The sequence below is a fragment of the Kryptolebias marmoratus genome, linkage group LG22 (genome assembly GCF_001649575.2).
Source record: "Kryptolebias marmoratus isolate JLee-2015 linkage group LG22, ASM164957v2, whole genome shotgun sequence".
Lineage (NCBI taxonomy): Eukaryota > Metazoa > Chordata > Actinopteri > Cyprinodontiformes > Rivulidae > Kryptolebias > Kryptolebias marmoratus.
The window spans coordinates 28,989,327-29,002,266 of NC_051451.1; the positions used below are offsets into that span (position 1 = coordinate 28,989,327).

Genomic DNA, 12,940 nt, shown 5'->3' on the forward strand with positions numbered 1-12,940 from the left:
CTTGGTAAACCTCCGGAGGGAGACATCCAAATCAGATGTCCATCTCAGCCGACTCCTTTCAATGAGGAGGAAGAGCAGCTCGACTCCAAGCTCTGCCTAAATACCAGAGCTTCTCCCCCAATCGTTAAAATCAGTACTTAGTGGATGCAAAATTGCAAAACTTGGTACTGAACTGATATCAGGTAAAAACAGGGCCTGTATCAGTGATATTGATCTGATACTTTAACCTATCAGGACACTTTCATGTAGAGGAGAGCAGAGTGTCCTGATTTATCATCAATCATTCAAATCTGAGAATATTTTCATGAGAAAAGGACAGATTTTTCCTTTCTGCTATACTCAGCTGATTTATTAGTATTTTAAACCTCAGAACCTCCTGAACAGTTGAGGGTTTGAAGATGGATCAATAAATTGAGAAGTTTGTGTTTCAGCTCAGCTCAGAATGGAGCAACACGCTCATTACTGCAACCGAGGCCCCGATTCATCAATCCATTGTTCCTGAAAGACTTTGCACTCTAGTATTCCTTCTTCAATTAATCAGTGGTGTAAAGGAAAAGACTTTAATCATACTTCTGTGGGAAATGTTACAGCTTCCTTTGGTGTACTGCTTCAGACTGTATGTATGAAGATGACTTATTCAGCACATTTCAGAGATGTGCTATAGGCCCTGAGTCCACCTTTGAGGTCTAAAATTATATTCAAACACCTGCTGACTTTTGCATCTTAATTCACAGTCATATTTAATGGAACCACAGAAAGTGGACCAGGTTTCAGGTGCAGAGTAACCCTTGTGATTTCCCTGACAGTCAGCTGTGAGCAGAGAGCTGCAGGTAACAGGTAAAACATCCGGGATAAGCTCAACCCTCCAGGTGGGCTTCGCCTGTCAAAAGGCATTAAACATCTTCTTTTCTTGTTTTGCAGAGAATAGGGAGGTTTTTCTGCTGTGAAAAGGGATTTGAAGAAATAAAAATGACTGTTTCTTCCATACACAGAGATTCTGAAGGCTTCTTGGACCTCAGCCTCTTCAGGCTCAGAGAACCGGGTTCTTCTGGGTCGGTCTCACAGGCCTGAGTGGATAAAAGGTGCCCCAGTGAGCTCCCAGAGCCCAAAATACTGAACATTTTTTGTCCTCATAAATCAACTGAAGAGTTCCAGAAAAACAGAAGAAATAAGTGATTTATGTCTGCAGAAAGGAAAGATACTCTGATCTGACTGTAGATGTGAAAAACAGAAACATTTGGCTTCTTTTCATCAGACTTATGGAGCATGTTAACTTATTAGACACGACAACGTGAAAAACATCAAAGAAAAGAGCAGAATGTGAAGTGATGCAATCATCAGTAAAATGGAGAGAAAGGATAACAATAGCATGGATAAAATAACTGTTTCCGTCTATAAAAAATAACTACAAACAGCACCGGAGTCACCCTCCTCTGTGAGCTTTATCCAACCATTTACAGAACCTAAAATAATTCAACAAATGAATGAATTCAACTAATCTCAGCAAACACCAGAATGGCTCGACTGTCAGTTCTTGAGCTGAAATCTGAAGAGGTTGTAGCTGCCAGGTTTGAGTTTATTGTTTCTTTAATTCTGTTCACTGGTTCCTGTGTTTAGTTTTGGTATTTTGTTCCCTGTAATCGTTCACCTTTCCTCAGCTCAGTACCTGTCAGCCTCAACCAGCCACACCTGTCCCTCGTTCCTAATCACTCACCTGTGTCACGTTCAAATCATCCTCAGCTTTTAAAACCTGGTCTTCTGCCTCACTTCCCTGGTTCATTTTCACTCCTGAGCTGGCTGGTTTGAGCTTTAGCTTTTATTGCTGCCACGTCGGCCTTTATTTTCCTTTTTGTTAATAAATTAGTTTTCCTTTGAGCTCCTCCTTGTCTGCCTGCATTCTGGGTTCGACCAACTCTCCCCAACCTGACCCTTTAAGTGCTCCACATTTCATTAAACTTTGCTTCAGGTTTTTGGATCAGCTGTCCTAATGAAAACTACGACTGACTCCACCTAACCATGGCAGCTGACCTTAGCAAACACAAACATGGTAGAAACTCAGTAAGTCAATTTTACAGATATTGACCTAAAATATGATGTGGTTGTAGCTGAGAGTCATTCAAAACACTTCCCCTTAGTTGGGTTCAGTATTTGACAAAATGTCTACAACTCCTGATGTTACTTCTTCACTTAAGAAGGTCTTAGTTTAAATATGTAAAATGGCTTTAGTGTGGACGATATGCATTCTTCCAAGGAAACCTTTATTATTTGTATCCCTTTATTTATTCTCTTTGTTGGTCTTTGTTCTGGATGTCATGGTTCAGATCGGACTCGATCCGGCAGCTCATGTTGGGTCAACCCCACTGAAAGCACGGGGAACAGCTCACAGACTGAAGTGACTTCAGGTACAGGAGGTGCAGTCCTCACTGTTGTGGAAAACAAGATCTCTGAGCAAGCTGAAGTAAGTCATAAAGCTCCTCACTGATGTCTGCAGGTTTCCTGCCTGACAAACATCCCAGTTTATTTTCAGAGTGGATAAATTTTACTCCCTTATGGAAACCCTTTTACTATAAAACACCGCTGACAGCAACGTCTCACCTCATCTGTGCAACAAACATTTTTTTCTGTCCTGAAAAGAGTGATTTGTTGCACAGCCTCCTGTAAACTCTTAGTGCAGCCAGCCATAAAAACAGGGAAGTCAAGAAGAAATCAGAGCTGGCAGAAACAGGAGAAACTACAAGACTTAAGGTCCCAGAAAGAAAGAAAGAAACAGTCATGATCTGCTGCAAAATGTTTTAATTTACTTAATGTTTGCCAGAGCAGCTCATTTCATGCTGCTCTGCAAGGAGAACATTACTGTTGGGGATGCAACAGTTCAGTGATCCAAACCGAAGAGGAGCTGGAAGAAGGATGAGCAGAGATACTGGAAGAGGGAAACAGATCTGCTGACGTCTCATTAAAGAGGAAAGATTCAGGTCACCTTCAGCAGAACAGAGATCCTGATCGACACAAAAACCTGACAGGTTTCTTCAAGGGAACAAATCTGTTCCTAATTATCTGCAGAGATGATTGTGGGCAGGAGTCTCTGTCGGTCAGAAGGTTGGCGGTTCGATCCCGGCTTCCCTCACCTCCCGTCAGAATGCATCAAAATCCTGATCGAACCAGCGTTTCACAACTCCGCTGTAAAAACATCTGGAATAAACGTGACTTCTGTCCTCAGATTCCTGCTTTCTAAAAGGCAACATGGAGGCTAACCCTCTGCACCAGGTTGAGCTTTTTAACAAAAAATTATTAATTCTCTCATTCTTTTAAAAATATATACAGTATATTCTTAAAACGTGCAATAATTGCTTGCTGCAGCATTTGCTGAAGTGATCTTTAACAGCTATGAACTCGCCCCATCGTCTCCTTTTTTACACATTTTATTGGCCTCGTTAGTCTACTGTCAGGCAAAAAATAATTAAAAAGAAAACTCTGCAGTATTCTGAAACCCTATCATTGAGTCGGCGCTAATTAACTTATGTAAGGAATATAAAATTGATATTTTACTGTTTTTAGGAGGCTTCAGTCCTGATACAGTGTCTCTGCTCCTTTATCATAATACCCAGACAGACTGGCTTCATCGCCCTGATCATGTTGTCCTTTTTAAATCATGCAGCTTCTGACTGAGATCTGTCACAAACTCAGCTCTGTTTTCACTGTCAGCTCATCTCCTTCATACAGACACAGCAACAGAACCATCTGACTGTAGTCTGAATATCCTGGTTTGGTTTAAACGGAGGAGTTTGTACAGCTGGCAGCTTTTATACAAACTCCTCTTTCAGAAACTCTTGAGAGGAGGAGCTGCTGAAATCTTTCTGTGAAAAGACGGGAGGTGTCCAGGAGGCACCGGACGTCTGAACCTCCTTGGCTGACTCCTTATTTCTGAGGAGGTTCAGACGGGAGGTGTCCAGGAGGATGTCTGAACCTCCTCAGCTGACTCCTTTTTTCTGAGGAGGAGCAGCGACTCTGCTTCAAGCTCCCAGATGGTGGAGTAAATCCTCGTTTCAGCCACTTGGATCCAGGATTTCCTCCTTCAGGAGATCTTCATGATGATAAGTGAGGGTTGGAAGGTATTAAATCCAAACAGATTGGAGCATCGCCCTGATTACTGCCGATGAGACGTCAGTGCGTTATCGTTTTCCTCTCCCATCTGAGGGAACCTGACTTCAGTGAGCTGCTGTTCGTCACATCAGGAAGTAAACTCTGACTTCTGAGAACATTTTATCTTGTAGCTTCAGAACAACATCGGAAACCCTGCAGGAAAGCTGCGTTGGAGCAACATTCACCAAACCTCGAAGGATATTTGAGGGGGGAAAAGGTTATTCAAGCATTTGAAGGATCTGTTTTCTGCTTAAGTGATGATATTAGATCTCTTGCTGATATTTCTGCATATGGCTCATGGAAGTATGTATAATGCAGAAACTGTGAGATGTTTCTTATCCTCCCGGTTCATTTACTTTCTGTTTTTCATCAGGCATCTATTTGGACTCAGCTCAGAGTTATTGGGTCATTTTTTTTCTGTAGTTTTGGTTAAACTATTATTATCAGATAAAATCTGACTGGCACCCCAAATGACATTTATTGCTGCAAACTGAAAAGATGACTGAAAATCTCTTTGCACAGAAATATTAGTTTGTTGACAAAAACTTCCAACGCCATCCTGCAAACCCTGCAACTAAAAAAGCTGAATTTCCATTAAGAAATATCATCAAATGTGCATTTTATGTCCCTGTGGGTAATTTATATTTACTGCTAGGATTTTTTTCTTGTCCATTTGAAGGAAAAATTGTGACTAGTTATGATGATGAAAAAGTAGCCATCCAGAAAATCCCATCAGCAGGATAATTAGCTGCTTTTCTTTTAACGCCAGATGAAGCAGAGGAGCAGGCGTGTTGATGGAGCCATCTTTACAAATCATTTCTGCTAACAGAGATTTTCAGATATATTCTACAATCAGAGCTGAACTGTGGTGAAGTAAAAGACAACAGCGTCACCCAGTTAGACCCAAGCCACCTGCAGGTTTTTACCTGAGAGCTGCTCTAATCTGTTCTTACTTTGTTACTGTGCCGTGCACAAACTGTGTGGATCCATGCATGCATGCATCTATGCACTGCACCTGTTACTGTATGCATGTGTGCATGCGTGCATGCATGAGACGTTCACTGACTGTTTGTTTAAAGTGAAGTCAGGTGGGGATGAAAGGTTCCATCTTCCTGTTTCTCCTGTTGTGATGGGTGGGTGCAGCCAACAGCTGAATCTGCACCTTGAATAAACTAACTGCACTTTGTATCACGTGTTTTATGCACTTTTTACAGCCATTGCATCATTTGATTATTATGTATTCTTGTTCTGTTAACTGCTAAGGCTCCACTGGTAAAGATGAGCAATATTTGCATCTGTATTTATTTCTAAAGTTTATTAATGAGCTTGTTACTTTCAAATAAATCTATCAGATCATTTAAAAGCAGATTACACCTTCAACAACATAAACGTCTTCCACGTTCAGTTCCTGCTGCCTGAAACGTTCACATTTATATAGATATAATTCTTAGCTTTTTTTAGTTGAATAAAAAGAATTTAGAATCAGCCAAAATGGGTCGTATCAGAGACAATAACAATAATCCAGAATCCGTCCATCTTTTCCTAATATTTTCCAGCAGATCTCAGTTTGAACAGTTTAATGTTGCATTAAGAGTCACTGCTTGTATGAAAAACAAAAATCTTTGAAAGTTTTTCAGTTTGAGCTTTCTGCCCCATCGGATAAAGATCCGATTCCTCTGTTTTGTGTTGGATTTTATCCCGGGATCATCAGGAAATAAGCTACCATGTGTAAAAAAACAAAAGCAATGAATTTTCATGAGCCTTGTGACCTTCAGAGGGTGATTCTGTTCGTGACGGAGATACAAAGTGAAACTCTGGGATCTTCTGCTGATGGGATGAGATACAGAAACCTCCTCCTTTAGCGGCTTCTTTATTAAATCTGCTTTTACACAACCTCTGATTTAAGAGCTCAAAGGAGGGTTAAAATATGATATTTGCTCAGTATTAATTAAAAAGACACTACAGAGTATTATCATGGTAATGAGGTCATTATCTGCGGCCTGTTTTCAGAGATGATCCTTGGAGCGTCGGCTCTACATTCAGTTCAGCCTTAGTTCTTCAAAGTTCCTACTTGGAAATTGAATTTCTTATCTAAATTAAAAATAAAGAGGAAAAAAAACAGGACCAGCACTAGAACTGCAACTTCCCAGTTATACAATAAGTTTTCAGCTGTGATTAAAGCTGATGGAGAGCTGACATTTACCTAAAAACACATATTTATATTCATATAAGAAAAGGTAAAATGCCATCCTATAATTATAACTCTGCTTTTTATGAACATTCATTCGTTTCCGATCACAGCTTTATAAACAGGATTTATGAAAACTTGATCTATTCTGTTTAAACAGAAACTCATCCAGGAAGTAGGAGGTGATAAAACAAGCACTGAACTGAAACAATGATGTCCATGACATAAAACATTAAACACCGAGTTTATCCACCTTTAACTATTACTTCAAGCATCCAAAACACAATAAAAGGTATTTACAGTATAAATATTCCTGTGAGAACAGCTCTGTTGGGGAATAAACACACAAAGTGCAGACATGTTTAAGTCTTATCTGTTATTAGTCGCTGTGTTTCTCTCAGGGCTCAGTTAGGAGATGACAGCATGGAAATAAATCAAAATACTAACAGCACGGTTCCATCGGGTTTCTGCTGGAGAATAATATAACTGACAAGAATAGGTCTGTCTGTCAGCCTTAGCTTTAGTTTCTTCTGTGATCCATGTGTTTTGTCTGTTTCCTGTTTGTTGTGTTGTCAAGTTTTGCTCTCTGTGCCATCACTCCCTGCGTCAGTAGCTTTCCATGTCAGCCTGCCTCACCTGTCTGCACCTGTCTCCAGTTAGTAATCAGTCACCTGTGTCCTCTTCCTCATCAGTCGTTATCATCTGTTCGTTGTTACAGAAATGCTTTCTCTGCTTTTTCCTTTTGTGATTCCCTGAAGTTTATGTTTGTAAGTTTTCTGTTATTAGTTTTTGCTGCACTGACAGCTTTTGTTTTATTCTTTTCTGTGATAAATCACTTTACTTTTGAGCTCCTTGTGCCGCTCTTAATTCTGGATCCAAAGACCTGTCTTTGTTAAAAAAAGGCTCAATGAATGAGAGTATTTTACATGAAATGAGTGATCGACACAAACACACATTAACAGAAGGATGAACAGGAAAATATATATTAAATTAACAGAAACCAAATGTTCTGCATGGCAATAAACCCTCCAAACACCCAACATTAAATCCTGGGACTGAATAAACTGAGAATGATGAAGATTAACAAAAGGAAGCTGTTCTAATTTACCAAAGACCTTTAAAGGACTGAGATATATTAAAGCAAAGGAGAGAAGCAGGCAAGCAGAGAAAACACTAAAAAACACAAAGAACCATTAAATGAGAAGTCAGAAAAGCTGTCTGAGAATATAAACCTGTTAACATCCATTTCAACTCAGATTTCAGTCAGAAAAGGATGACTGCATCGTGCACAAATGCATCTGTGAATTGGTACAAAGTTAATAATTTATACTGCATTTATGTATTAATTAAGCTCACAACCATTTCAGTGGCTTGGAGCAGAAACATGTTTATATGCAGATTAAACTTGTTTCTGCAACACTGAGGTGAATCCTTCAGCACGATCTTCAGGAAAGTCCAGAAATCACTTCAGGACAGCAGGAATGAACACGAGGCTGTGGGAAGCTTTTTCTTTCTGTCTGATCTCAGTAGTTTTACATTTATATAATACATGCAACTCATCCCCAACCCAATTACTGTCACACAAATGACAAATTCTTTTCTCTCCTCCGATGAGCTGATGAATTTATCGAACACATTAGCTTGTCTGTCTCTGGTTTTCTGGTAATAAATAATTTCTAACTCCTTTCCAAATATTGGTTCAACCCACCTCTGAAGCTGTTTTGTCTCACTTTAGGTTCTGATAATTAGCTTTCCTGTAAAAAACAACAAGCTTCAGTGTGACCTTTAATTACAGTTAACCCAACAGTGGCTCTCACCATGAAAACTAAACACTTGTTCTGAAGCTGTTCTCAACTGTCTGAGCAAACATTTTCTTTTTAGCTGAGCTGTGATTCTTTACCTGTCCTCTTCAAGCTCATCTTTTCCCACGCACACACATAAATCCAGTTTCAGTGGGAGCAAACAAACCCTGCTGAGGTCTGACTGACAGTAAAACACTGGAAGACATGCCTCTCATGGTTCTGCTCCATCCTGGGTGAACTCCATCCGAAACACGGAGCGAAACATTCATCCTTTCCTTCCCTGAGCCACTCCTGCTGGAGACAAACAGCTGTAACGAGCTCGTTGTTTGGTTTTAAACAAAGGTCCTGACAGATTCTACACGTCGATGCCAGACGCCGTCCAGGCTGAGGACACGTCCCGTGCACGCTGTGACACGTCTAGGACCTCGCTCCAAAGCTGAGGCCAAAATGGCCGACAGCAGGAGGGTAAAGCAACCTTCCAGGGTGTCTCTGCTCAGGACTCTGTGTTCGTTTCAGACTGAACCGTTTGTCTCATCAGTTCATTCTTATTCATTCTTCCTACAGTCATCTGACCAGAAAAATGTGATTTTAGATCCAAACCTTGTTCAGTTTAAACCTCAAAGAAGTACTGGAACCATTTTACAGTCAGGGTTTTATTAATAATTCATGAATGCTTTTATTTAAAGTCTGTAAACATTTATAACATCTATAAAACACCTTTCATATTTTAAACCAGGCTCACTCTTTAATAAAACCAAGTGTTGTAATTTAATTCATTCAGACAGATGTAATATTTTGTAAATTTAGGCCCAAACAACTTGTAACAGATGAATCCATGTTTTTATATTAAGTTTACTTCATGGTTACATTTACAGCCTTGGGTTAAGCAGTAAACCGGGACCTTACGTTGTTTTTACGTTGTAGGAACAAGCAGAGTGTGATCGGATCAGGATAATTTTTTCTGTTACTATTTGTATTAATTTTATGTGCAAATGTGTGAAATGTGTAGTTTTAGGGTTGATGCTTCTTCATAATGACACATGTTGATTCTTTTCTTTTATTAACTATTACTTGTGTTTATTGTAATTAAGCATATTTTCCGGAATAACTGATGAGCTGGGATTTATTTTTATGAAGACATACAGAGGATACTTCTATATTTCTCAGTCACCATCTCACTCATATTTATTAATAACATTGGCTGCTTATCGTTTTCAAACCAGCAGCTTGAAAACAAAACTGGGACAGGAATTAAGAGTATACCCACTCCTCCTGACACCATTACACCGCTGCTTCTTTTCACTCCTATAAAACTGAGATTTATTTATCAGAAGGTACAGTGAACCCTGCAGATAAACTGTCAAAACATTATTAAATGTTAATGTGAAAAGGTAATTAATTACAGTGTTAGAAACAACAACACATCACTCAGCATGGATGGATGGATGGATGTTTTGTTGTTAGGTGCAGCTAAAGAATTGATTTTGAAGTTTTAGCAGAGATTATAGATCTGCTTCTCTGGAGATTGATGTTCTTCCTCACCACGATGAAGACTCTGCTGAAGCATCAGCTCACTGAACAAGACCAACAGCTGCGGCAGCATCTTTGTGTTTGATAAGAAAAGTCAAAGGCAGCCAGAGCGTCGTCAGACAAGCGTTTGACTTTTTATCTTTGCTTCCAGCTGACTCTGATAACGGCACATTCCTAGAGAACTCACGGCACTCAAACCCAGACCGATCTGGCTAAAAGTCCGCTCTCCGGTCACAGAAACCTGCTCAGGAGGGATGAAAGGAGAGTGATTTGCATGTGAGTTCTACCGTCCAGCTGCTTCCTCAGGAACTCATATCCTGGATGACTGAAAACCTTCACCAGCAGGAACCGAGTCTGATCGTTGGGACAACAAATAAGTTGTTATTCTGGGAGCGTAGAGGCCAAGACAGATGATTTGAATCATTTATTGGACGTTTAAACAGTCCAGGTGTGAGAACAAAAATCCCACAGCTGACTGAGAAGAAGAACCGCTGAGAATATTCAGTGAAACACAGATAATCTGTCAGCTCTTTCTGCCTGTATGAAGAGGAGATGAACAGGGACAGGTGCACCTGGAGCTGAACCCTCCTTTCTTAAAGCCTCTGGTGTGAATTCAGTCCTACCTGCTGATGAGGAGGATGGTGACCAGAGTTCCTCCAGACAAACAGAGAGCCATGGCTGCGGACAAAGACAAGACGCCTGGTTGAGTTTATCTGAAATAAAAAAACACAAAGAAGAACATGTTTAAAGAGATACAGACAGGTAGTCTTAACTAAACGACAGCAGTGGCTTGGAGCTCAGAGCTCAGATCGCCATCTTAGCTGATCCTAAATGTTTTTTACTGAGGTAACAATGGCCTCTCTGCCTTTCTGATGCTTTTAAAAATCCCACAGTCGTGAGAGGAAGTGTTGATTTGCCTCGGGGACGCGCTCTCTGCAGCATAATGACCTCACTAATGACTTCAGCCCAACTGCAACTCCGTCTCAAAGTCTTTCTTCCTCCTGCTCTTCTTCTCTACTTTTACTAAGATAAAAGCAGAAAGGAACAAAAAAAGACCAGAACTCACACTGAGCGCCATCGATACAGACAGGATCGTTATTGTAAAGTAAATAAAGCAAAGTTTGATGCTAAGCTCTGCATACGGTGACATTTGTTGTTGTGAAACTCGTTATATAACAGGTAAGGATTCTGTAACAGGAAGGACTTGTTTGGACAGTGACAGGATGTAAAAATGTTTGACTCTTGGAACATCACAGCTGATCCAAACGTCTCTAACAAAGAAGATGCTTTTAGAAGTGATTGTCCATAAAATGTGAACGCTCACCCAGCAGGCATCCATAAATGTCTGTTTCTAAATGTCAGAGCCATTATTCAGCCTGTAGTTAGAGATGTCACAGGTGGGAGACTCACCTGCGACCCTGCATTCATGCATCATTCTGGATTTACCTCCAAGGAAATTTCTTTTCTTTCTGGAAATCTACAGTCAGCTCAGTTTAGCAGCACATGGAGAGGAGGAAGCAGCTAAAAACATTTTAATTAGTCAGCTTTGGGGGAGCCTGTAGTCGAGTTTTTCTCACTTTATACAGAAGAAAACTCTTTGCAGTGTTTGTGCAAACCAAAGCAAACCATCTGAAGTCCTGCAGCTACACGGAGACTTTCAGTTAAAACCATTTCATGCACAAATATGTGAATCTCTTCCTTTTTAACTTGGCTAATAATTGGTTTAGTTCAGGGGTCTTCAACCTGCGGCTCGGGGGCCACATGTGGCTCCTTGGAGAGAAGTTCTCTTGTCCAGTTTTCAGCAGTTTGTGAAATAAAGTTTAAACAAACATCAATCAGTTTATCACAATTTGAGCTTTATCTGAAATCTCTGCAGTTTTATGACAAAGTTACTGAAATCAGGCGTCGCTTTAAAAAATAAAGATAAGTTATTCTGAGGATGATGAGAATTAGAATTAAAGGCTTTTCTCTCATAAAAACCTGATACAATTAGAGAAAATTCATCAAGTCACAGTTAAATAAACAACAAATACTGGGTTGTTAATGTGCTTTATTACTGAGTAATTTTCAACTTGTAAAATTTTATCAAACCAAAATGTTTTTCTCTTCTTTATAAGAGTTTAATCTTTTCTTTTGTCCTAAAATGTAAAAATCCTGCTAAATGTCAAGAATTCATTTTAGTTCTTTATTCCAGATAATAAAAAATCCTTTTATCTGTGGTATTTATATAAAATTTAACAATGAGTTGCTTTATTTTATGTTTTATTTTTAATCTCTGAACAGGTTTGGACAGATTGTATTTTAGGCAGAAATGTTTCTTTTGATTGTAAAGTTTCAGACTTCTGGTCTGATATGGTTTCATACAGAAAACATAAAATAAATTAAATTTAAAAACTACATTTTATATCTATATTTAAATTCTAATATAAATGGTACTAGCAGTCAGATATTTAAATTTGTCTTATTTTATTTAACCTTTAATGTATTTTCCTTCTTTGTCAAAGGGCAGCTTATAAAAAACTGTTCAGTGTTTATTAATAAAATCATAATGGATTTATTTATTTACTAACAGAAAAGCTTTTTTCCACCTGAGAATGGTTTCTGTTAACAGATGAATCCTAATAAACAAACATGTTTCTGTTGGGTGTAAAACTGTAAACTGGCTTTAAATCAAACATAATTAGCCTCAGAGTTCAGGGAATGATGTTGGACTCCATAGATCAGAGTTTAATCCACAAACATGTCAGAATTTGCCCCTAAAAATGCAAATTACAAGCATCTGTTTTGCACAATTAACATGTATTTCTGTTCCCTTCTCCACCGCAGACAGCATCCATCAGGACTATAATGTGCCCGGGAAGCCATTAAAGGTTCGACTGCAGTTTATTCTCCTGGAAGTGATTCGGTCGTCACCTGAAAGTGATTTGTAATAACCTGCAGAGCGTTACAGATTTAAACATGTTCACAGACTGTTGCCCAACGCTGACTTTTAGGAGCATTAAAAGTAACAATCACAACTTCTGTCCCAGTTCCACTTATTACAATCATCAGGATGAAGGTGTTATTTTACAAGTTTGACCTTTTATTTTTTTAGGTTTTGTGCTGCAGTGAGAACTTTCAGGGACCAGGTTTAGAGATCCTAACAGGACCGGGTTTAGAGATCCTAACAGGACCGGGTTTAGAGCTCTAACAGAGCCGGGTTTAGAGCTCCATCAGGACCAGGTTTAGAGCTCCAACAGGACCGGGTTTAGAGCTCCAACAGGACCGGGTTTAGAGCTCC

General features: G+C 39.4%; 1 protein-coding gene across 1 annotated transcript in view; it reads right to left on the reverse strand.

Annotated features, from left to right (window-relative positions):
• Nucleotides 1–12,940, reverse strand: part of LOC108246566 (gamma-aminobutyric acid receptor subunit pi) — a 51,130-nt gene that overhangs the window by 18,257 nt on the left and 19,933 nt on the right. The window contains exon 2 of the mRNA XM_017434186.3: nucleotides 10,284–10,373. Coding sequence (XP_017289675.1) covers nucleotides 10,284–10,336 — 53 coding nt within the window. The 5' untranslated portion in view covers nucleotides 10,337–10,373. The remainder of the gene's footprint in view (nucleotides 1–10,283; nucleotides 10,374–12,940) is intronic.